The following is a 27,157-nucleotide window of genomic DNA, read 5'->3' as shown; positions in this document are numbered from 1 at the left end:
TTGTATATAAAGAACATTGTGACTTTTAATATTAGCATTTTTGCTTTCAACAGCAATTAGCAATCTCTTGGTTTGCTGTTTGGTAAAGCATCGGTTAATGAGGTCATCTAGTTTAAAATCCCAGCTACTTGAAAATAACAGGGAGGAGGTCAAATCTATCATTTCATGTTATATTCTCTGCTCTCTTTTCAGTTCTCTAAAGAAAAGATATCTTTGTTATCCACAATAAGTCATTACGACCCGTTACTGGCCCTCTGTGTTTTACTACCACCTCAAGATACAGTTAGGTTCTCTCTTGCTGAAGTACTGAAATAGGATAATTCATCTAATAAACAAACAAACAAAAAAACAACTTTGAGCATCTGAGGATGAGGAATTGGTTTTGCGTTGGTTGTCTTTCCTCCGACAGTTCTGAGTTCACGTCTAGCGAGGGGTTGTCTCTATGGTGGAAGGGGTTCCCGGGGTGGTTGACCTCGGAGTGGCTGCTGGTGGTGTGTCCATCGGGCTCCCAGCCCCGCTGTTGGGTGTGACGGAGGAGCTGACTGCAGGTGTGTCTCCCTGCTGCTGGGCCTGCAGGGTCTGTCCACAGATGTGATGGTGCTTCTCCCAGTCTTTGTGCTGGCAAAATGAGCCACAGTATCGGGCTGTGTTACAGCCACTGCAGGTTTCACTCGCTTTACGGCCACAATTCCAGCAACTCTAAAGGAGAAGGCAGAAGACAGCAAGATCCCAAATTAATACACTGTTATGACAATAGTCTGACAAATTTGTTAGGCATCACTGTAGCCTTATTTTCAAGAACTATACAGTCAGGATGAAAAATCCAGGTGTTTACATATGGGTACACACACTAAACACAGAAGATGCAGGGTTTGATGGGATGGTTGTCCAAACTGTTCTGCCAACAACTACTATGGCATCTAACAAAGTAGTTGAAGACTTTTTTGTTCTTACAAACATCCTTTTGAACTTAACATCTATGTTAAGTTCTTACTATAACATCCTTTCTTTCTAGGTTTAGTGATCTTTATATGTAAATTCTCCTTTCACTCATACTGACTAGCAATTACTATTTCCAATTTTTTTCCCAATACGTATACCACAATTGTCAGACACACAGATATATCTGAGCAGAAGCTCCTTCCTTTTGGATACTAAAAGTAATCACAAAGAAACTGCCAGAACCATATCTATATTGGATTCAAAGAAATACAGTAATAGTAGATAAAGGATTCTATTTCCTGCTCCTTCAGACTAGACAGGGTGAGGCAAGTCCTTTAACCTCTCTCTGTCTTTAGTTCTTTCACTGCAGCTATTCAGTGAACCTTACAACCAAATGCTAGGACTGTGTTGAAACAACCCCCTTTACCTCAGCTCCCTGGAGGACAGGATCCTTGGTTTGTTTTTTCTCCCTGTATCTGAAGCACCCAGAATGGTGACTGATAGATAGTAAGTGTTCAATAAGTATTTGTGAAATGAATGAACTAGACTATGCCTCATTTGGCTTTCAGAAATGAGAAATGCTAAAACTAGCCAAATAGCAATTCTATTTGCACACAGTTCTTTACAGCCAATGGAGTTGCTCTCCTGCTCCTTTGTGCCTCAACAACTCTTGGAAGTCAGAAAAGCAGAGGGAACTGGGGCTCATCTGGGAGTGATGAGAACAAAACGCAAACCCTAGCAAGTTCGCTGCCAGTTGTGGGCAGTGTTTTGCAAGACATGAGAAAAGTGGGAATGAGGCTGCCAACAGGATTTAAACTTTAAGATAAATGCATCGTGAATTAGAGCACAAACATACCAGAGACAGAAGAGCACCTTTTGGGGATAGGTCCTAGGCAGGCAAGGAGGAATGAGGAGGAAACTAACTTTCAGGGGTCCTCCTATGAGTGTGGTGGGGAGGGAGACCTCAGAAAGCTGACTTTAAATGTTTAAATGTTCCTAGTTTCTTTGGCAAGACAAACTCCATTATGCAAAGCTATAGTAAGTGATCTTAGCTTTATGCCATTCAACTTTTTATTCTTAATCTTCATTGGTTTTGATTATGTCCTTGAAAAACCAACTTCTGACTACAATCTGGTAACCCCAAACAGCTGATGCCGTGTACTTGTGTGATAAGAAAGATTTTTAAAGCCCTGACATAAGCAGATATTCACAGGTTTCCCTACTGTGTTCTCTACATTTGCTTTGCTTCCAGCATGCTGGTTGTGTGGCTTAAGGCAAGCTCATGAGCTGCTGACAATACTATACTCCTAGGAAATGTCAGCCTATCACCCTGTGTATGGCTTTACCGCTGTACAAAACATGCAAGGGAATTTTTAGCAGCCATCCTAACATTGTTAACAAATCAACGGGCTCCCAGAGGCTTTCATGTGCTGAAAACCTTTGAACTCAAGAACTCCAATGTAAAACTTTTAGAAAGAATCCAGCTCCATGTTTTTATTTCTTTAACCATTAGACATTATTATGTTGAGCAGAAAAGCTCAAACAAAAAAAAAACAGAAATAAAAAAGAAAAGAAATTACAATGCCACAAGGAAAAACAAAACAAAAACTTAAAATCTCAAACTCTGGCCAATGACAGGTGTTTTAAGTGAACACTGCTGAGGAAATCTAGAAACTTAGTTGATATGTCAAAAAATGTCATAAGTTAAAATAAAATTTAAGTGAATAGTCAGTAGTAGAAGAAAATAATTTATTCCTACTTCAATTAAGAAACTATCTCAAAAGATGAGAAGCTCTGATCAGAAGTTTCATTACCATAACTAGAAGTCTTTCTCTCTCAAAATTACTGCAACTGCATTGCATGCATGTACAATGGTTCCACAAAGATGTGAGCAAATGTGGGCCTGGCCCATCCTTCAAAGCCGTGAGGTATAATACTCATTGCTCAGAGTGAAGTTAACTTCCTTGAGGTTTAGGCTTTTAGAATAATGCCAGCTGGATCCTGGAACAAGCTCAGCAAATAAGCGATATTCCTAAATTACATCAGAATATTCCAATTAGAGAACAGAGACTCACATCCAAAACAATATTTTAAGGAAATTAAACATCTAATCTGAGTCAAGTGGCTTCTTTAGGAAATACCCTGGTGTGAGTCCTATCCGTTTTTTGGCAGAGGCCCGTTTTGGCAGACACAGGGTGGTAACTGTCCAATACTCAATGGCTCCTTCAGATTGAAATCAGATGTCTGCAACATTCTCAATTTAAACTGATTAAACACACAGACTAAACCAGGTAATTACAGATGCATGTGCTGGGAAGTGGAAAGGGAGACAGAATGGGGGCTTCTTTATTTTTTAAAGTGTTTTCAAAGATGGGAACAATTTTATAAATAAAAAAGTGGAATTGTGCCAAATACAGAAACAGATGTTTTGGATCGTGAAGCTGCTGGGAATTGAGCCTTCTTGCCTAGTATTGTCTGGTTCTGATCCAGGAGTTAAGGGGTCTGGCTCGTTTTACCTCTAGTTTCATTCTGAAGTTGTTTGATACTATTCATTTACCGCCCACCACTGGGACAAAAAAAAAAAAAAACCTTCAGCTGTAGGAAGTTACAAAAAGAGCAATTTTAATGATCTGGTTAAAAAAAGTCTGCAAATTTTTATTTCTTTTGACACTGCATTGCCGTGAATGTACAGGGGACTTTAGTGAGTGTTCAACTAACAAACGCTCCAATGTGCATATTCATTCTTAACAGCTCATTAGAAAACTGAAAGAGCAATTTCTATTAATATATTTCTTTTGGATGCTCTAGAATTTCCTGTTGGCTAATCCATACCTGCGAGATTGATGCCTGATCAGTGGTATTCAGCCCCTGAACAGTCACAATTCTGGAAACAGCGGAAGGTACAGAATCTTGTGAGTACTCCAATTTGGATCATTCTAAGCTTTCTACTGTTCACAAAGGTGGACATTGCAAATTGTGTCTAACAGCCACACGTCTATCCACAAGGGCTGGGATAAAGGCAGTCAATGGCTTAATCTAATTTTACATGTTTCAATTTGTGCATTTTATATTCAAGATAGTATTTCCTGATAATTGTTTTATTTATTTATTTTATTTTTAAATGACTAAGCTTCCCTTTCAGGCCTCTAAGGAGTGATGTGACTGAAATTACCACAATACTGTAGAAAGCTCACAGATATCCATTTCATAGCAAATTTCATTCCCAAAGCTCATAGTACTTTATAGTCTTCCCTTATTTGTGATAATGTTATTCCCTTTATGGCATAAACATATTTTCCTCCCCATCTGAAAAATAAGAATAAGTCAATTGACCAAAGTTAGGTTGTGACTCAGATGAAGAACTTGTGGCTGAACACGAACATCCCCTTTGCTAAATATACTAAATACAAGGCTAGATACAGAACCAATGGATTGAAGCTTTTGAATGCCAACGCTGCATATTGAAGGTGTTTGACACTTTGTTTCAAATCAGCATTTCTCTTTGTCCCTAAGAAAAATATTTAGAGAATGATCTTTCTCTTATATAGGCATATATCCCTTCTGGTTCTTACTGCAGAAAAATCTTTCTCTGAAGGACAAAATATCTTTTATTTTGTCTCTGAACTGCTTTAAGTCTCTCCAGATCTTACATATCTATAATTCTCCAGAAAAACTTGCACAGAATTGATGTGTAATAAATTTAAATATAATAGAATGATGGTAACTGAAACTCCTCAAATGTTAAGAATCCTACAGAAGGCAACACATTGACTTAAATTCACATTAAGATCACATCATCATCTACTTGCATTGCACTTGACAATTTAAAATCATTTTCACATGATTGCAGTTTCAGAAATTGGGGCTCTCAAAATAAATAATTTGCACAGTAAAAGGCTTGCCCCAAGTCACAAAAATACAAAATTACATAGCCAAAGTTTGATTCACCCAGATGTTTGGATTACAAATTAAAAATACTCTTTCCAAAATGCCACACTTTGTCAATTTCAGATCTTTTATTAGCTCTCATTGTGGCAGGAACAGGTTAGCAGGCACTTAACTCCCAAAAATGGACAGACATTGAACCATAAAGTTAGAGCAGCAAAGACGAGGTGTCAGAGTGTGTAATGAAAATGGCACAGGCTTCAAAAGCCAGGCCAACTTCATTTCCAACTTCATCACTTCGTGGCTTTGGAACCAGAAGCCAGTTACTTAACCTCTTGGAGCAACAGAACATGTAAAGCAGGAATAATAACCTCAGGATTATTCAGGATTATGTCAGTGCTAAGCACAGTGCATGATGTTCAGTAGGTCCTGAATAAATGGCAGGTACTAACACCACTCCTTCCTTTTGGTACTGACTGGAAGAAAGAGAGAGTAGATACAATCCTTGCTCCAGATCCAGTACCTTACAACCTTTAGAATTAGAAAGCTCAAGGTCCCATTCAAATTAAGTGCTATCACCCACAGGCACTGACAGCTACAGGGGAAGAACATTAACTTACTTCCCCTCTTACTTCATTAGTGACTAATAATTTCTTCTCCATCTTCATTTGCTGTCCTCAAAATTTCTGAAGATTTATCACTGCTGACTACTTCCCCGTTCTTCCTTATTAAATGCCTCTTGTTGAAATTTCCCCTAATTTTGGTTTCCTAGATACTACTAAAATTCTCTTTCTTATACAATAACTTCTTCTACTGTTTGTTCTTTTCCCTGTAAACAGTTGATAGTGAGGGAGGGAGGGATGCTGGCATAAAGAAAAGGAATATCCTTTCCTTCTCATGCTGCCCCTTGTGAGATCTTGTGGTTTCAACAACCAGCTGTAAGCAAATTACTCTCAAACCTGCTTCTTCTTGTCATCTTCTTCCTGAGTTTTGTGCTCCTACTTTCAACTGCCTGATCTGAGGATGCTCCTCTAAGTCAGTATTCCCTAAACCCAACTCTGGTGGGTCCATTTCAGTCTTTGGCAACACTCATGCCTAAGACTTTGCCACTTTATTGCAAACCCCTCTTTCTGTAGCCCCTGGAACCATTCAGTGCCAAACCGCACAGATTTTACTTCTGTGGTCTCCCTCCTTTCCTTTCCAATCGCATAGTCACTACTCTAATTCCCTCACCACTCTTCCTGTTAGGATCATTTCTTAACTGGTTTTCTTCTCCGTTTTCCTCTTTCTTTCTTATATATACACACTGCTCATTTGTAAGGTGACTTTTCTTTTAATAAAACACTTCTCCTCATCTCATTTGCACCTCTCAATCACCTTGCAAATCAGGTAGATCACGGAAACGTTATCCCAAATTTTGCAGATAAGAAAACCAAAGCTTCAAGAGGTGAGCAACCAAAGGTCAATCCTAGCCCAGTGCCCTGTTTACTATACCATGAACATCTACGGAATCAAACGGTTGACCTCTTAATTAAAAAAAAAATTATATATATATATATAACTGTACATATTGTATATTGTATAACTACATATATATATATACACACACACATATATATGTACATATATATATAAAAATTGTAACATAGCATCATAGCTCATGCTCTGAGAGCTCCAGATTTTTCTGGGAATCAACTGGTCTGATGAGATTGTGAAGGCTTTGATAGGACCCATGCTGTGAGGCCCCTATGTTTTATTCAGAGTCTACACAGGTGGCATTTCCAGTTTGGGCCAAACTTCACAGATCCCACTGAGGTTGGTATAACTGTGCAGCTCTGCACCTATGTAAGAATGATAAATAAAGGCTGTTTTAATCTGGGGGGAAAAACATCACTTTGGTAGTTTAAAACTCTAAACAATTAGAACAGTAAAAGTATTTATCTGTTTCTGTGCTCACTTGCAGTTTCTTGCTTCAATCACCCAAGCTAGTATAAGGTATGGATCTCAAAGAAAGCTGTAGAAGTTTCCTTGGAAATAGCTGCAATCTGAGAGCATTCACTGGAAAAAGCTTTATCTGTACACAGATAGGAAATAAAAAATGGAAATAAATACGGAAAAAATAAGAGAGTTTAAGATGATCAGATTCAGTGAATTTCTGATTTATGCTAATGCTGGCATTCTATTCCGGGTTAAATATATAATTCACTGGGAAAAGAGAAAGTACAGTAAGCATCACATTGCTTAGATATCTGCTGCAAGTCCAGTGTCATTCTAACTGATAGTAATAACAATTATCAGCCTATAAATCCAAGTAAAGTTTGAGAAGTAGGTAGAAATAATCATGACGTCCAATGAAGAACAGATACAGTAGTACACAATCAGGAAACAAACAAACAAACAAAAACCTCCCACTCCCACCATGTAGCTACTAAGAAGGTGGCCTGAAAGCCGGGCTGCCTGAGCTAAGGACCAACTCACACTTACTGACCACGAGACACTCAGCAAGTGGCCTAATCCCTTCAAGACACAGCTTTTTTTTTTGAGACGGAGTCTGGCTCTGTCACCCGGGCTGGAGTGCAGTGGCCGGATCTCAGCTCACTGCAAGCTCCGCCTCCCGGGTTCACACCATTCTCCTGCCTCAGTCTCCCGAGTAGCTGGAACTACAGGCGCCCGCCACCTCGCCTGGCTAGTTTTTTGTATTTTTTTTTTAGTAGAGACGGGGTTTCACCGGGTTAGCCAGGATGGTCTCGATCTCCTGACCTCGTGATCCGCCCGTCTCGGCCTCCCAAAGTGCTGGGATTACAGGCTTGAGCCACCGCGCCCGGCCAAGACACAGCTTTTTTATCTGTAAAACGAGAAAAGTCGCACTATCTACTTTGTCAGAGTCGATGTGAGAAGTAAACGAGCTAAAGTGTAGAAAGCACTTTATACCATGCCTGGTGCAGAGTTAAACACACATTGTAGGTCGTCTTATTTCATCTCAGGCAAAACAAACTTCATGCAACCTCCAATAACTCTGCTGACTGTGGGTTCCCATGAGCCTGGGACAGCCTGGTTTACCGGACTGGTCTGTCTCAGCAAAAGCAATCTTTCTTACTCCAAAAACCATCCCCGTTTGGATGATAAATTTTACACGCCCCCCCCCCCCCCACAAATAATAACCATGAGTTATTCATTCCTGCCTCCAAGCCTTCTTTCTGCTGGTCTCCCCAATTAAATGTTCTCAATTCCTCTCCTCCTTCTGAAACATTTCCACTGCCAGTCTTAGATTCCTTCTTAAAGTCACTATGAAGCAGAGAGAGAATCATAATGTGTGTATCTAACCACATATACATTGTTATAGATTTGGACTATACAGTTTATACCTGACCTAGGTAAGAGATGGGCAGATGTTTACAATAGGTGATGGCGTCAAATAAAGAAAGGGAAAGGGAGAAAATAATATTGTTTCAGTAGGAATACTTTAGTATATATTGTGATTTTTTAAAAACTGTGGGAAATATGAGCAGATATATTGTGTTACAGCCTTCAAAAACACTATTTTAAAAATCTTTTAAACAACCTTGCAAGGTAAGTGAGTATCGTCCCATTCCTTAAGAAGAAATGGAGGCTGACAGGAATGAAATGAATTGCCCAAGGACCTCCGAGACAGTAACTGAGCTGGGGCCATAATTCAGGACTTCTGGGTCCTCCTCTCAGATACTTTCTGCCACACCTATCTGCCTCTGAGCTGTGCTAGCAAAAGATCATCATCTGATCAGATGAACATGGCCTTTAAGAGGTGGGACCATTCAACTTATCATTGAAGACAGGACACTTGACAGTGTAAGGGGGCGCTCGTAATAATTACACGGGGACATTAGGTGTCAATGGACAGTTCCACCCAAAGTGGGAGGTGTGGTTGCCCTGAACCCTAGGTTACAGTGCACTCTCTGGTAAGTTTTGCACATTAAACTTCTAAGAAATGGGAACTTTCGTTTTTCTTAGAAAACAGAATAATTCATAAAATACTTAAAGCACAAGGCAGGCCGGGCGTGGTGGCTCACGCCTGTAATCCCAGCGCTTTGGGAGGCTGAGGCGGGCAGGTCACAAGGTCAGGAGATCGAGACCACGGTGAAACCCTGTCTCTACTAAAAATACAAAAAAAATTAGTGGGGCGTGGTGGCGGGCGCCTGTAGTCCCAGCTACTCAGGAGGCTGGGGCAGGAGAATGGCGTGAACCCGGGAGGCAGAGCTTGCAGTGAGCCAAGATTGCACCACTGCACTCCAGTCTGGGTGACAGAGCGAGACTCCATTTCAAAATAAATAAATAAATAAATAAATAAATAAATAAATAAATAAATAAATAAATAAGCAAGCACATGGCAATATGGACCTTATTGGGTGTAAAGAAGTCTTTTTTCCATCTTTCTTTCTTCTATTCTTGGGAAATTATTTACATTATTTTTGGAGAAAAGAGGCTTAATCCTTCTAGAGATGATTCCTCCCCAGGTCTTAAAAGTGGTCTTGCTATTTAAAGAATAAGAAAACAGACCTAAGTTGCTGTCTTTATCTGCATCCAAAAATTATCTTAATGATCCTTATGAAAAGCTCCTTATTTCACTGTTACAAAACAACAGGGACTGAAAGCATGCTGTGAGATCCTGTTGGGGCTCTGCCATTTCCTAGCTGTGTAATTTTAGCCAGGTGAGTTTCCTCATCCATAGCATGACTCAAGGTTCAAGCCATACACTAGACACTTCCACTCTTCTTCAGATTATGATAAAATCAAAGCTTTTACAGGTTCAGTGCCTTTCTCAAAAGTCACAGAATTGTAAGAACTGTAGCCAGGAATGAAATTTGATCCTCTGAATTCCAAACTCTTTCCTCTATGATGCTCTGCTTTAAAATTATTGGGAAAGTGTCATTGAAGACACTGGTAATGTTATATTAAAGATCAGCTCACCCAAGAGGTCAAAAAAAAAAAAAAAAAAAGAAAAACAATTATTACAGAAGAGCATTCTTACATAAGTAGTAGATATGACTGAATAACCTATCACGGATGCTGTTTACTATTTAACAGAGTATATTTATAATGCTAAATATTGGTGTCAAGATCATATATTTTCTAAATAGGTTTTGGGAACAAAGACACAAAGTTTATAAATACTGAAGGAATACAGCATGTTACTGCCTGAATACAAAGACTTAATTGACAATTTCTTACTAGACATCTATCTTTAGAATTTGGTGACCTAAAAAGTACTCTTAACATACCTAACAGCCCTAAAACATTCATGTGAAAGTGATAGTTTTAATGATGACATCAACTGTGCCTCACGATATTGCTCATTTGAACAGAGAAGGACAAATTCTCCTCAAAAGATGCTAATAATGTTTTTAAAATAAAAAACACAAAACAAAGTCCTTATATCTTAGTCACAAGATACCAATAAAACTGAATTTATGTCTAGTTTAATTGTAAGTCAGCAGTTAAAGGGCAGATAAACTTCCCTTTGTCCCTCTTTTCCTGAGAAACTTTCAAATGTTGAAAATCAATTCCTTTTGTCCCCTTGTTATTCATCTGCTACACATTAAATAGAAATTCTGGGCATTGAGTGATCCCTGCAGAGTCTTTCATCTACAGAAAAGCCTGGTACAAATTAAATACTTACTCTCCCTCACAAATTATAGATATGTATTGTAGTAGACCATTGATTTATCAGTCCATGCCATTGTGAGTTCAGCTTGGTGAGAGCAGCCCATTGTAGTCCTTTATCTAAAGTTACTCTGGGGTTAAGGATTGTGATGCTATGTTAATTAACGTGGAGCATTACTATTCTGCTCTGATTTTGCAGGCTATATTTTAAAAATCATTTTGTTGGATATTGTGTTTTAGTTACTTTGCAGATCTTTGAGCCATTTAGCCTAGCTGTGTGTGTGTGTGTGTGTGTGAGAGAAATATTATACTGGAACAATAATATATGTACTATTACCTCTAGCAGCAATGTTACGCTATGAAATGACCATCATATGGGTTATCACAAATAATATGGAAGTACAGACTGTCTCCAAGATCTCTTAGAAATATTCAGTTGACGCAAACATGGTTTTAGCATTGAACTTTAGGACCAACAGCTAAGGCAGTGATTTCAATCCCAAGCCTGCCAGATGTCTTTGGAGAACACGGCTTACACGGTATCTATTAAATCCCAATTAGAAAGCAAGCATACACATATGCACATGCACACATATACAAAACACACACACATACAGAAACACACAAAGCCAAGCTATGAGTCTCTAAATAATGCTGGGAAGTTATAAGAATTTCACTTTAATTAGTAACCTACCAAACATATTCAAAACCTTTTTTGGCAAAGATTAGGTGTTCAATAAAAAGACAAATGTGATCAGCTCTTGGCAAATTTCACAAGTACCTTGACTTTCCCCACACTGTTTTAAATTTTTTTCCAAATATTTGTCTAAAGTGATCACCTTGAGTAAAAAATGAGCACTCTAATGAATGAAAACTATCTTGTTTATTTGGAGCCTTCCAAGACGCCCCACCTCGCTTGAATCCTCCTGCTGATTGATAACTGCCAGTGCGTCCTCTGCTGCCTGACGCTTGGCCTCGGCGACCGTGCGCTCCATCTTGGCCCGCTCTGTCGTGATCATGTCGTGGGCTTTCCGCTCCGCCTCAGACACGGCCTTCTGCAGCTCCGTCATCGCCTGGCGCTTCACCTCGTTGACGGCCTCCTCTGTGTGCCAGTCAGGCCAAACCAGACAAGAAAACAGTCTCGGTTAGTCCAAGTCATTGGATATGGATTACTTTTCTTTTAATTTTCTTTTTCTTTTCGAGTCAGGTCTCACTGTATTGCCCAGGCTGGTCTCGAACCCCTAGGCTCAAGTGATCCTCTGCATCAATCTCCCTTAGCAGCTGGAATTACAGGCGCCTACCAGTCACCATGCCCACTATCTGATTACTTTTTTATAGAATTCTATAGAACAAGCATAACTCTCATCCAAATTATCAGGCAGTTCCAGCAGTCTAAAAACTAGCAGATCTTCTGCCATACATTTAGGAAAACAAAGGGTGAAAATGTTTCTTTAACTTGAATTCATGGAAATATTTTTTGAAATTCCTATATCATTATTATAATTTTTTCATCAAATTGATGCCTCCAGAAATGATTCTGAGACCAGATAAGAAGTTAAAAGACAAGGACATTCACAAGAAACCTGTCTGAATAATTCAGACACATAAAGTTAGTTTTCCACAATGCTATGAGTTAATACGAATATAGGAGAGTCCACAGGTCAAGCATTCAGAAAAAAAGAGAGGCAGAGAATGGATTTTACACATAAACAAGTAAGTGCAAACTAGTAGTTGCTGGTATAATCTATAACACAATAGTGAAAAGGTAACTCAGATAGCAATTAAGTTACTATAGACCTTTTAACGAAAAATCAATGCTATAATGGATGATCCAGTTTTACTTTTGAAAAGTCATTTCCTGAGTAATGTAAGTATGTGCCTTTATAGATTAAATGATACAGGTTTTAAAAAATAAAAAATAATCTCATTTTTACATTTTAAGTTGCTGTCCATTTACTTTACCAAATATATACAGTGGTTTTGCATAACCAACTGTTGCACTAGACAAATATAACTGAATCATACCATGGGCCAAAACAATCAGGCCTGACTGAGTCTGCAAGGTGTCAAATAAGCTCTTTATTTTTGGCTGAGGAAAGGGTGCAAAGATTCAACTAATGTACAACATAAGATTGACAACTAAAACAAGTAATTTCCATTAAAAAAATTAACTGTTCTAATTAACAGGGGAAAATATCCTCTCCCTGAATTAGTTTATCTAATTTTCATCTTTATTCAAAGCAAAATGACAATGATTAATTGAAAATTTAATAAGCACTAATTATTAACTTGGCAAACCTAGTACCAATTAACACTCTATTAAAACTAATTATGACATGTTTCATTCAAATGTTTGCACTTAATTGTTTCACCCACTTAAAAAGCACCTTAATTAAATGTTCTGTTTAATTAAAAACATAGATTCCTAATAAAAATGTTTTACTGTAGATTAAAAATGTAAGAGATGCAAGTGTTCCTATGGTTTCTTCAATTCTTCTGGTTTATTTCACACATCTATCGTCCATGACTTGAGAATCATCAGAAGCTCTCGACTACTAATTAACTGTCATGACTTTTGTAGCCTCTGTCATTTTAGCAGCATTATATCTGAAGTACATTTCTTTGCAATTACTATCTGTTAGGTTTTATAAACTAAAATATAAGTAAAAGATCCATACTGGAAATATTAACTAAATTGTATTAAGCCTTTGTTAGCTGCTTTAAGATATGCATTTACAATCTGTGTAGAATCAGAGTATTGCAAACAGCTTACAGCACCTTCTTCACTAGGAGGTAAAAAGATGCCTTTATTACCCTATCATAAACGACTTGGGGCACAAGGGAAGTACTGCCCTTCTAACTATACAGCCAGGGTCTAATTTAGTTTGAATATTCAAGGTGAATTAAAATTCTATCTAAGTGGTAATACAGGACAATAATTTTTGCTTACGATCAAAGCTGTAGCTTGACTAATTGTATATGCAAATCAGGCAATTTATATTTAAATTATGCATTCCTATTCTAATCCCACAGGCATATACAGATCAGCAAAGAGAATTGGTAGGACATTTGCAAGGTGCTTGAATATTTATTACCAACTGCAAACATTCTCTGATCGTGTAAAAATATACTGAAGAAAACATTCAGTTACAAATTTAAAACCATCTTTATGTTAGATTTTTTTCCAGTTTCATAAAGACCCCTTGTAACTTTTGAGTGCATTTGTTACTTTTGCTTTTAAAAATGCTACTTTTAGAGGAGAATATGGCCTTGAACAATTGTTTGGATTTCGAATCTTTAAAAATGTGTGTTGTTATGTTATTATACTGTATTATTCGGGGCAATGTGAAAGATTTGCATAGGGTCTGTAGATTAAATAAGTCTTGTATCAATGTGACTGTCTTGATTTTGGTAACTGTACTGAAGTTAAGTAGAATATTCTTGTTCTTGGTAAACTGACATTCAAATCATTTAAGGTAAAGAGAAATTATGTCTGCAACTTACTCTCAAAATGATTAGAAATATACATATATATATATTTAAGAGAAAGAAGAGGATGCAAGAGAGGAAAAGATAAAATACTAAAACAAGTATGATAAAATAAGGGAAACTAGGTGAAAGTTATAGAGGAATTTTTTGTACTTTTTTTGTAACTTTCCTGCATGTTTGAAATCATTTCAAAATAAAACGATGCAAAAAGCTATAGATGTACTTTCAAGCACAGGGTATACCTGTTGTAATTATAATTTTCTGTGAAAGTGGATGCATTTGTTATGCTACATCAAGTTTTGGGTGTTCTGCCCCTTTTGTATTTTTCAAACACTTGATTCACCTATCTTTTGCGACAAAGATAACGTATAATAATTTCATTGCAAAGACACACTTTATAGGTTTTCTTCAAAAAAAAATTTTGCCCATAGCCAATTTTAGAAACCTAGGATAAAAGCTTTCAAATTGTAACAAGCTGAGTGCAGATGTCACATTCTGCCCTTGGTGTTTTCATCGTGTTGGATGCCTTGACACTGAACACTAGAAATGCCATTTAAGAAGCCTATAAAGATAAATATTATAAGTAGTTACTGGAGATTTCTAGACGAAACTATCATCCATACTTGGAGGATTTAATATACTCCTTAAAATTTAGCATCTATTCATAGAAAACTATTCCTAAACTGTTTATAAGCAGCAGTTTAGGGATACCACTGTGAGAAGAATACAAATTTAATGTCATATTTTAGATTGAAAACCTACTGTAGATGATAGGCACTGTAACAAATAATCTAAACACTTCCTAGATAAGGTTTAACCCTTCTTGGAGAGGGCAAGCACACAACAAAAACAAGGACTGCTCTTAAGTCCCCAAAACCTAAATTACACCCAGAATTAGGTTAAAAAAACCCCAAAACAGACAGTAAAGAAAAATAATAGTGGATTCAATAGATAACAATATGACATGTAGGGAAAAATAAACAACTGACTAAGTGGAAAATACATAGTGCAGTTATGAATCTGCGTCCAATTGCTTCCCACTTATGGTAGGACTTCCTTTGTGCATAGCTATTCAAGTTGACTTTCCAACAAAGGTGCTATATTCAGAAAAATCTGTTCTCACTTAATAGCAGTCAAACAAAGACTTGAGCAGATAATAGCACATAAGGAATTTGGATTACACAAGACCTTACTGGCAATTTTTCTTTATGAACTATCAAGAATTTCACTTAAATATACTTAAAAAGGGAAGTGCAGAGAAAAGACTCACTCCTCTGAACATAAAGTCACCCTTCTTCTGTCCAAAATCACAATTATTTGTACCTCTTATTGGAATAAGTTGCACTGACAGCTTAGAAATGGAAGAGAAAATGGTCAGAAGGAAGATGTCCGTCTTTTCAGGTAGGTGGTACTCAGCATATTTTTAACAGCTTGAGAGTACCACATAACTATGATTGTAAATCTGGTAAAACTACACAGTTCAGCAACATATGTATTTTAACCTTTAAGCTAAATGGACCCATCTAATTTGCATATTGGACGTGCAAGACAGCTTTCTGATTCTTAATCTGGGCTACTAAACCTACAATGCTATCAGATTTTAAAGCTCATTATCACTCTTACAAAAACAGGTATTTCTTGGAAAACGTATAAAAATACTTGGATAAGATACATGTGACTAGAGAGTCAGCAAGTTACACAGAACTACAAATACAGCTGAGTGAAATCCCAAAGAGAAATCTTGTGTAGAAAAGAAACAAAAAATCTGTCCCCTGGCTCTTCAGTTTGTACTGTTTGTAAAAGTAGCATTTCCCAGTTTCCCAACTCAAAAAGACAAACTATTTTAAGAGTTGGAGTTACAGTAGCTGAAAGCCATAGTATGTTTTTCATGGCCTCTTCAACTCTTGAAACAGGTTTATGTTTATCTCCTGAGTTGGTTTTCAAAAAGGTTTTTGCTTGCTAGGTGGTTCCACCAAAATTCTCACAGATCTGGACTTCTTTAAGCCCAGTAACAAGTCAGTGGGTCATGAGGAGCTTTAAATCTACTATTACAAAATACAGAGCAGCATCTTGTAATGGAAAGCAGACAGTGTATATGAAAAGCAAAAATAAATGTTTAGTAACTTTGTTATTTCACTTAAAAAGTAATTTAGCTCTGATTGTTGAATACTAATTAGTACAGAACAACAATTTTAAAAGTCAATTGTAACCAAAAAGTTATCTGAGTACTTCAACAAGTCAACTAGATTTGATGTGGGTTTTTTTTTTTTTTTTTTTTAAGAATGCAGGAGAGAAGGCTGAAGTATGCAATTTAATTTCTAAGACACTAGATTTTTTTCACCAAAGAAAAAAACTGCATGCAAGCTAAGACCTCCTATGCCAAGTTTCAGCCTGAAATCATTATGACCCTGAAAAAAAAAAACAGTTTTATAATGGAAATATTGCCAGCTTCTCAATTATAGTGAAACTGGCAGATGTTACTAAAATAAAAATGATTTCATCTTGTAATCAGGCCTGGTTTAAGAATATTAATCAGGTGTTTTGTTTTGGTTTGCTTTGTGGTTTTTGTTTTGTTTTGTTTTTGCTGTTGTTGTTGTTAGCAGTAAAGTCCTTTCTTGTCATTCCTCACATCACTGCATTAACAACTGCACACAGCTGCCAGAACACGAAACTCATGTTTTTAAACAATTCTTACCAGCTTTCTTCCAGATCTCCTCTGGCACGTATCCAGACGCAGGCCTGTGAAGGAATTCCCGATGCGCGTCTATGAAAAGGATGGGAAAGGGGTGGAGAGAGGAGGAGAGTACTGTAAGCACACTTGTGTCATTGTACAGAGTGAAAGTAAGCAATGCCCATTCTCCTGGCTTCTCTACAAAAACACAATTTTAAACGGCTAAACATTTCACTTCTTGAAAATACACAAAAATAGCAAGGCCTGTCATCAGAGCCCAAGGAAAACAGGTCATTGGTCTAAATGCCCTGCATGCTCAAAGCCAAAGCAACTTGAGTTCATTATACAATATGATGTTTGGGAACACTGTTCTCACCACTTTCTGACTATGGAGACTTCTATAGATATATTTTGTTAAAGAAAATAAATTGTATTTGGTAGTTTTCCTTTCAATAGTCAAATTGGTGGTTAAAAAATCAAATGTTCAGGTAATGTAATTTTCACAGAGCTCTGATTCTGCCACCTTTCTATGAATAGCAAGCTCCACTCTATGGCTAACCAGTTCTCACACTTAATTAATTCTTTAAAATCTCAGTGAGCATTAAAATTTTTCACACAAATTAGATCATAGGGATTTGACAAGGGTAGAAGCCAGAAAGACTCATTGGAATGGATTCACAGACATTCTGTTGAGTAAAGAGAATTAGCCCATGCTTTCCAGAAAAGGAAATGAAGTTCCACTTTAAATTAAATGCTGTGCTTACTATGCTTCTCAGATTTTAAAAGTTTAAGAAAACAACTAATAATAACTTTGATACAGGAATGCTAACTCCTAAAATAATATGTTCATGGAAATAACACAAAACATTTTATAGTACTTATACATGCTCGAAAGTAAACAAAGTGCATACAGTCTTCCATAGCTAAAATATGCATTTCACGTCTTCCATATCGGATTTTCAGTAAAAGCCTCCTTATATAGAAGAGTTCAGTAAGAAAAAAATCATTTTAACTTTTATAAAACACAATTATTAAACCCATGATAAATTCTGGGGAAAACTGAAATGTTCTCTATGTGTAGCGTAAATGTTGAGTAGCATATATGTTTAAACAATATTTTATCTAATGGTTATGTTGAAGATCAAGACATTCAGTCCAGTCTCCTACATTTTATGGTGCTACACAATGTCAAAAATAAAGAGAAGCATGATCAGTTTAGCTAAGTATATGTTATTACATTTGAATGCTTTAAATACATTTGAATGCTTTGAATTCTTTCAGGGCACATAGATTATCAACTGGCAAGAACATTAGATTTTCTCAACTATTCTGAATTAGCAAAAATTTACTATAGCTTGGTAAGGAATATATGGAAACTCTCTATATCATCTTTGTAATTTTTTAATCTAAAATTATTCCAAATATTTAAAAGTTTATTTTCAAAAGTTTACACTGTGATGTCATGACTACTTAATAGGATGGACTGGAAATATCTATGCATTCTCCTGTGTGTATTCATTTCTATAAAGTAAATGACAAAAAAAAAACGTTTTTACTGAAGTAACTTTCATTCTTAAGGTGAGATACAGCTGGTACATAGACAACCTAAGAGTAAATGTGATATAACGAATTAGATTTATCAAGATTATCTTCCTTACCACTATAACTATTTCCAGAAGAAATAAAGTGCAATCAAGTTCATATTTAGCCATGTGACACAGTACAACACAGATATTAACTTATGACAACATTTAAAGACAACTTTTAAGGAGAAAAGACTTTGATTTAAGCATAATTTATTGGATAAGAATGAGAACAGATCTGCAAAGTCTGAGGAAAGAAAAAACATGACTCCAAAGTAGCAACTTTTTTTCATTTATTGTGTTAAGAAGAGACCTGTAGTTTATAAAAAATTATTATTTTTTCATTATTATTATTATTATTTTTTGAGACAGAGTCGTGCTCTGCTGCCCAGGCTGGAGTGTAGTGGCATGATCACAGCTCACTGCAACCTCTGCCTCCCGGGTCAAGCGATTCTCCTGCCTCAGCCTCCTGAGTATCTGGGATTACAGGCACATGCTACCAAACCCAGCTAATTTTTGTATTTTTAGTAGAGATGGGGTTTCACCATGTTGGCCAGGCTGGTCTCAAACTTTCGACGTCAGGTCACCCAGCCTCCCAAAGTGCTGGGATTACAGGTGTGAGCCACTATGCCCAGCCTATAAACATTATTTTTTGATTAAATAGTCGAGTATTATGATAAAGAACAGGAAAGGAGATGTTTAGGTATCCAAAGTCCATGCATGAAAGATGCTAATTACCAGCCTCAGGCAACATAGGCTGAAGAAAGTTAGTTCTAACGTTAGTCCAGTGAAGCCAGCTATTGACCCTGGAACACTGAGTATGTTAGTTTGTCCATGTCTCAGATGTCTCATCTATAATAAAGTGGGACAACACTACTATTATTTGAGAGCACTGCAATGAGGAATGAAGGAAAAACCTCCTATTTCATACACATCCTAAACTCTCATTATCTGGTATTTGCTATTATCCTCATTACTATCATCATTATTATTACTACATGCTCTTGTAAGAATGGCTATATAATTATTTCCTTATAAATAACTAAGGTGAAGAGAATATTTTAAAGTTTATCTTTTCTCTCAATGTTAAAAATCCAAATACCACAAATTTCGAAGAGAACAAAGCCATTAAAGAAGTTTGGATTAAGCAATATACACCAAGTAATTTTTTAAATTCCCAGAATCTATGTTGCTTGGAAACAGAAAATATTTCTATAGTTCACAATTCACTGCCTTTGTCCTTGGAAGCAAAACCTTCAAATTTCTTAGATGACACTTTCAAAAATTTTACTTGAGCCTCACCCATGAATGTTTATAACACCCAAACTGACTCAAATATTAACGTGCCAGACTCAGTTGACGTTCCACCTTCTATGGGCTGCACAGCAGGTGTCTTGAGGGTACATATACCACAGTGAAAAGCTGTACAATGTTCCACCTTGGCTACAGCTTCCTAAATTTCTCACGGACATATTGCCATGTCCACATATTCTCAAACTTTAACTGACTTAGAAACCCAATAGAAATGCTAAAGCCAATTATGGAAAAGTTTTCTTAATGATAACCTACCTTCTAAAAGACGGTTTTTCAAAATAGCAGAATCTAAAGGGAAATAATTATATATACATATTTTACAATATCCTCTCCAGTTCTAAGTTAGTGTACTTGATAAATGTCAGGTCTACCAACAAAAAGAACAGAGTGATTGGTAGCAGGTGTACTCCTCAGAAATCTATTTGATACCCTGATAAACACTACTTTATAGCTTCAGAAACCAAATGACTAACACAATTAGTATCTCATCTTCTGATTAAGCAGCAGCAATATCAGAATCTATATAGGGAAAACTGAGTTTGAAAAACAAAACAAGGGACAATTCTCTCCTAGGACTTTACTATTTTAGAATACGGGCTAATCTAGACACATCTACCTAAAACACCCTACGATTCTAAGGCTTAGATTCTAAAGAAGCTAATTCTTAACCGTTAACTCGTCAGCACCTATAAAATATCAATTGCTATAAAAAGGAATCATTGTTCTAAAATGTAGTGGTAAAAGCAAAGACAGAAGAATCTGTACAAGATGGTTTAAAATGTGAAATGTGTGTGTGTGTGTGTGTGCAACTACTGAAAGATGAAAACATTATAGAAAAGTCCTTCTAAGTTAAGTCTAGCTTGCTTTGGGTTGCAAATTGCTTGGGGGGGATGAAAGGGGATGAGGATGAAGGGAGCCTCTTGAAAATAATTCACGTCCATAAAGAGAGGAGACCAGGTCATAGTGACAGAAAATGGTGTAAGAAATGTGAAAGAACAGAAAGAGCAATCTATGATGTATGAAAGAGATGGAAGATGCACTACACTTACGACAGGATGGAGACCATTGGATACTAGATACTGCAAGGGCCGCCATCAATATACATGAAGGGATGAGCTGATAGCCTTTGGAGAAGCAATGTGACCTCATATGACCCAGGACAGCAATGCTCAAAGCTTGGCAGCACCTAGGTATGGCCTTCATCCTGTAGTGGGCAGAGTGAGGCTGTGATCATGATAATATCTATTACAAAAACCATCAAAAGAAAGAAAGAGTTAAGTAATTTTATCTTTACAAAACCACCTGCTTTTAAGGATAATACATTCTGAAATCTTCACACTAGGTTTCAGAAGCCTAAATCCAACCTAGAAGCTAGCAACTGCTTTAAGATTTCCATTTTTTACAACAAACATACTTAATGCTCCAGGAAATAACCATCTCCTCTTAATTTTAAAAGATGGACATATTTAACTAATAGTCCCGTATTTTTAAACCCAATATAGTTAAGTACAGTAGGCATCTGCATTATGAAGTCAGCTGAATAACAGAGATTAATTTCATGATGTGATTTAAAGAAATCAATACAAGGGTACAAAACTCCAAACATTGACATGCAAATATACACAGAATAACTTGTTAGTGTTTTTCATATTCTGAGAGTATAGAAGTTGAAATATTTCATTGGCTGGGAGAAATCTATTTTTCTATAGACTTGTATTATGAATTAGGGTCACAAAGGTACAACAGATTTACTATAAAGACAGGAGTCTTTTCTAATCTCTGTGCTTATTAAAGTAGCCAACTGCTTAGAAGTACTTTGTAGATGAAAAAATACTCAATACACAATCTTGAATGCCAAGGAAAAACTTTACTAGTTTCATTTACCACTATTCTTTAAAGTTCATTTTATTTTATTTTTTTAATTTTTTAATTTTATTTTTTGAGACAAGGTCTTGCTCTGTTGCCCAGGCTGCAGGGCAGTGGCACAAACATGGTTCACTGTCACCTTGACCTCCTGGGCTCAAGGAATCCTCCCATCTTAGCCTCCTGAGCAACTGGGACCACAGGCATGCACCATCATGCCCAGCTAATTTTTTGATTTTTGGTAGAGATGGGGTCTCATTGCGTTTTCCAGGCTGGACTCAAACTACTGGACTCAAGGGATCCTCTCACCTCAGCCTCCCAAAGTGCTGGGATTACAGGCATGGGCCACTACTCCCAGCAGAAAGTTATTTTTGAGAATGCGCATCTAAATAATAGTAACAGCTAAGCTATAACACATCTACTATGTGTCAGGCACTGTCTCATAAGTTTTTTACCTATTAATTCATTATACAGAAACGCTTATAAAATATGTATTACCATCCCCATTTTACACGAGGAAACTGAAGCACAAAGAGATTATGACCTGCCAAAGGCTGCAAAACTAATATGGAAAGGAATGAGTAATTTGAATCTAGAAATTCTACTGAGTTTGTGCTTTCAACCTTCATGCTAGATTTCCTGAGGATTTAGACAGCAATGAGAAATTCCATAATTCAATCATATGACAATCATAAAACTTGCCAGCTAGCAGTATTTTAAAATACTAATTCCTCTACCAACCCACTTGGGACAGGGGATGGTATTAATTCAACAAGCTCCTGAGTTACTAAGCTTTTTTTTTTTTTTTTTGAGACAGAGTCTCGCTCTGTCCTCCAGGCTGGAATACAGAGGTACAATCTCGGTTCACTGCAACCTCCTTCTCCAGGGTTCAAGCAATTCTCCTGCCTCAGCCTCCCGAGTAGCTGGGACTACAGGGGTGCACCACCATATCTGGTTAATTTTTTGTATTTTTAGTGGAGATGGGGTTTCACTCTGTTAGCCAGGATGATCTCGATATCCTGACCTAGTAATCTGCCTGCCTCGGCCTCCCCAAGTGTTGGGATTACAGGCATCAGGTACCACTCCCGGCTCTAAGATTTTTATGAACGCTAACTTTGATTTTTCATTACACTTAAACAAAACTTTTTGATATTTCTATCTCTGGCAAGTACTAAACTCTTAACAAAACAGAGTGAAGGTATTTTCTAAATTTACTACCATGTCATCACAATGTTCATACATTTTTTAAAAGCACAGGGAAAGTGCATTTATATTTCAAAATTTATGTCCAGTCTCTGACATTAGCCTGAAACCTATCATTAGAAAAAAAATTTTGGCCAGGTACAGTGGCTCACGCCTGTAATACTAGCACTTTGGGAGGCCAAGGTGGGCAGATCCCTTGAGCTCAGGAGTTCAAAACCAGCCTGGGTGATAAGGCAAAACCCCATCCCTACAAAAAATACAAAAAAATTAGCTGGGTGTGGTGGCAGTCACCTGTAGTCCCAGTTACTTAGGGGGCTGAGGTGGGAGCCCAGGAGGTCAAGGCTGCAGTGAGCCGAGATTATGCCACCACACTTCACCCTGAGTGACAAAGTGAGACCCCGTCTCAGAAAAAAAAAAAAAAAAAAGATCCGGAAGACTTCTAGAAAACAAAGAGAGAGCACACAGATACAAGATAAACTACAGAAAGATTCTAGAATAGTCAAAAGCTAGTAAAAAGGAAAGTAATTTAAAAGAAAAATGTCAGGAGCCAAGAGAGTGATGTGACAACATTCTGAGAAAAAGGAACCAAAGACAAAGAAAGGAAGAAGATCTACTATGGAGATTCTGACAAGCACTTCAGAAAACATACAAAGTGCTAACCAGCAACTGCCTCTCTAAACATACAAAAGTAATTCTTCTTCAGTGGTCAAATCTCTCAGTTCTGATTACATTATCTTGCTCTTCTTCTGTGAAGTATACCATGTAATAAAAGTTAAATGTAAAAATAAGTCATACTTTGAAAATAAAGATAGCTGTGTGAAAATTTGCTTTCTAATTTTGTTAACAGTTGGATATTTGGAGTTTTCCCTGGAAAGTAAATGATTAACAACAGTAAAAATAATAAATATCTATTATTTCAAGAAAACCTACCTTATGAAAAGTCTTTCAAGATGTCAACTTGCATTTTATTTAAAGAACAGAAATACCATTATGAATTCAGTGTATACTCAGTTACTCAGTGTTAAAAACTGTTTCGGAGGTTATTCAAAAAAGAGATTTTAGTATCTTGGGAAAACCCTTTTTTTTTTCTGAGACAGAGTCTTGCCCTGTCATCCAGGCTGGAGTGCAATGGTGTGATCTTGGCTCACTGCCACCTCTGCCTCCCAGGTTCAAGTGACTCTCCTGCCTTAGCCTTCCAAGTAGCTGGGATTACAGGCATGTGCTACTATGCCTAATTTTTTTTTTTTTTTTTTTTATCTTTAGTAGAGAAGGGGTTTCACTATGTTGGCCAGGCTGGTCTCGAACCCCCGACCTTGTGATCTGCCTGCCTCGCCCTTCCAAAATGCTGGGATTACAGGTGTGAGCCACTGCGTCTAGCCAGGAAAACTCTTAAAATTCAATTAGTAATAGATTAATTGAGTTATTTTACTAACCCCCTATACTTACTCAATACTACGGATATATTTCAAAAGTGAGAATGGGATTGAGTTTAACAAGTACAACACATCAGTCATGAAAGTTACAATCTTCTCTGTGAAGTCCCCAAATATAATTTTAAAATGCTAAGAATGTGTGTATGACTAAACATTCCCAGTGTTTCCAAGTTAGGGATATAAGTAGGGCAATATTTTGAACCAAAGATATCTTCTATAATATATTCTGAAGGTCTCATTTGAGACCAGACAGTAGTTTAAGAAGCAAAAGAATTAGGCTAAAAGAAATACATACCACTGTGGGATATGGAGATCTAAATGTATATAAAGATATAGACATATTCATAGCTTTATCTGCACACGTGCACTCCATTAAACACTTTCCAGCCACAGAAAATAGATTTATCAGCCAATAATCTCCAGTCCTTTCATTACACACATCAATTCATTCAACTCCAAAGCCTGGAAGAGGGACTTAGAAAGCACTTAATGTAAATGATTGTGACCCATAATTACAAACCACCTGTCCTCTTATTTACAGCCATAGCTCTGTCTCAGAAAATAGTACACAAGGCTGAAAGAATCAGCTAGTAAGGATGTGCAGTGAAAAAAACTGTCAAAACACTATTGGATGCTAAAACTTGCACACTGCAGAGTTCTACATAGATTTTCTCTAAAGTTATAATAGTGTCTTAATGGCAACTTAGGATTCTGTGTCCATAAAAAACATAATGTCTTAATGTTGTCTATAAACAAAGAAATTAAATGCTGTACCCTTTGACTAATATAACCTACAAAAGCTTAAAGCCAAACAAACATCTCAGGTTTAACAAAAACAAAAATCCATTGAATATCACTAAAAATAGTATAGTTTGCATACTTTTAAAAAGGAGTTTTTTAAAACCAAGTTTATTATTTTGGTTATGTAACAGGGACAATGAACCTCTCTTCCTGGAAAACATGATATACACCTATATCACCAGAATCTGACTGTAGCACTAGTGACTATACACAAAATGGCCCTTGTTCTATGTGCTGATAACTCACTGAGGTATGAAGTCTGATCAATTTCGGAGATGTTTCTTTTACAGTGGATGGCAGATGATAGCAATCTGGTCAGTTTGGTCAACTGAATTGAGGTAACTATCCTATGGCCTTAACACTAGCTATTCACTTGCCTTCTTCCACTAGACCCAAAGGCCCTCAAAGAAAGAAACGAAGACTCTTTTTCCTTCATTAGAATGCCTAGCGCAATGCCTGGCATATAGTAAGCACTCAGTAAATAAGTACTGACTCAATGAATGTGTTCAATAGAATAAGCCAAACTAGATGTTTTAACTCCCTAAGTTTTATTTACTTTAAGGCTCTCAATTTTTGCCTAGACTGGATAGTTATAAATGTCTCCTCTGTCCTAAGCAAATCTCTCATGAGTAATCAATTTTTGTTCATAATAAGGAAATAAACACAAGACTTTTTTTCCACTCTGCTCTAAATAGTTTGGTTTCGACCAATACTAGGCTCAAACCAAATGTAATTCTGTTTTCGCTGCTTGCCTTACTGCGACCTGACAAATACAGTTTTGTCTTTAAAATATGCTTTAGAATAATACTGGTTAGGTAAATTAAGTGACTTAGACTCTTCCATTATTTAATACTTATGATAATAGGCATTCAGCATTCAGAGATTAGCAAAAATCTACAAACCTAAGTGCATAGAAAGCTACACTGGCTGGGAACAAATTGAAAACAATAATGTGATCAATAGACAGATCATATACTTCAAGTTTTTAACTTTTGATAATCAGTCATAATACTAATGAGGCCAAAGTTATGAGCTTAATCTGCATGTTTTGCAGTATGGAGAGTAGTCTAACTTGAATTAGCAGATGGGTATGGGGCTAATCACATAAGAGAATATGAGAACAAGAATCCACAGAAATCCATCTCCGTAAGTTTACTCAAAAAGTATTCACACGTAATAGGTGGTAATGTCAGCGACAAAACCATATTATTAATTTATGTAAAAGTTCACAGGCCACACAAAAATTCTTTCAGGTTGATGATTTCTTTCAACATATATGGGATTATATTCTATCTATAACCCCAATTCCCAAATATCAATAAGTAATACAATTACATACTAACATTCCATTTCTAAGGCACAACTATATCCTATTATAAAACTAGAATTAATACAATCATGATCAAGTAATGCAAGTTAAGATCAAATCAAAGGAAGAGTGCTGCATTATTATCATTAATTTAAAAATAGCTGTAGGCAAAATATATAGTTTTTAGGTCTCTCTTTCTGGGCAGGGGCTGTTAAGAAAAAAGTAAAAAAAAAAAAATATATATATATATATACACACATACACACACACACACACACACACACATATATGTGTGTGTGTATATCTGAGATTCAACTAACAAGATTGTCTTACGGGCTGTTTCCTGAATTAATAATTTGAAACATACATCCCCGTGTGCAGTGCTAACATTGGTATGCAGTGGCAGAATTCACTAGAGACCTTGATGGAAGTGCCTAAGCCCCAGGCCCACTCCCTGAGATTGTTTTTGCTGTTTTGAGGCATTATGAAGGAGTGCAAGTTTTAGTTAAGCACATGAAATTCTGGTTCAGTGCTGAAACTCTGCCATCGGCTCAATACATTCACCTGGAAAAGGAATTTAAGTTTTGTAGCAATCTCTGTCTATGCCAATCTGCCCAAATTCCTAACAGACAGATAAGACATATGGGAGGATATGTAAATTGTTTATTGTCTTAAAATTCCTTGCATATCCTTTAATTTTAAAAAGAAGTTAAAAATAAAGTCAGCATTAACAGCATAAGTAATATGTGTTCGAGATACTCATCTGAAGAAAAGTTACCTAGTGTAACTGGGTCTGGGTTGACGGGACTCTGCTGCCTGGAGTGACTGCTGCTACTGCCGCCACCTTTTTTTAAGTCCTCGGCGTCACTGTATCGCCGGATCCAGTAATTCAATTCTTCCCGGTCTGCTTCTTGACATCGCCTTAGTACGGTGAGAGATCGCCTTGTTTTTTCTACCATGTCCATTATACAGTTTAACAGCTATGTGGGAAAGGGGAGAATAGGGAAGAGTATATAAATCATCACAA

The 27,157-nt window shown here is 36.8% G+C and overlaps 1 protein-coding gene across 1 annotated transcript in view; it reads right to left on the bottom strand.

Moving 5' to 3' along the window:
• The window catches only part of RUNX1T1 (runt-related transcription factor 1; translocated to, 1 (cyclin D-related)), a 138,305-nt gene that overhangs the window by 846 nt on the left and 110,302 nt on the right, over positions 1–27,157 (bottom strand). Inside the window, 4 exon segments of the mRNA XM_011937058.1 lie at positions 1–699; positions 11,376–11,566; positions 16,649–16,717; positions 26,909–27,110. The exon segment at positions 1–699 is cut by the window's left edge and continues 846 nt beyond it. Coding sequence (XP_011792448.1) covers positions 424–699; positions 11,376–11,566; positions 16,649–16,717; positions 26,909–27,110 — 738 coding nt within the window. The 3' untranslated portion in view covers positions 1–423.

Source organism: Colobus angolensis, unplaced genomic scaffold (genome assembly GCF_000951035.1).
Source record: "Colobus angolensis palliatus isolate OR3802 unplaced genomic scaffold, Cang.pa_1.0 Scaffold16, whole genome shotgun sequence".
Taxonomy (NCBI): Eukaryota; Metazoa; Chordata; class Mammalia; order Primates; family Cercopithecidae; genus Colobus; species Colobus angolensis.
This window is presented reverse-complemented; position numbering and strand designations above follow the sequence as displayed.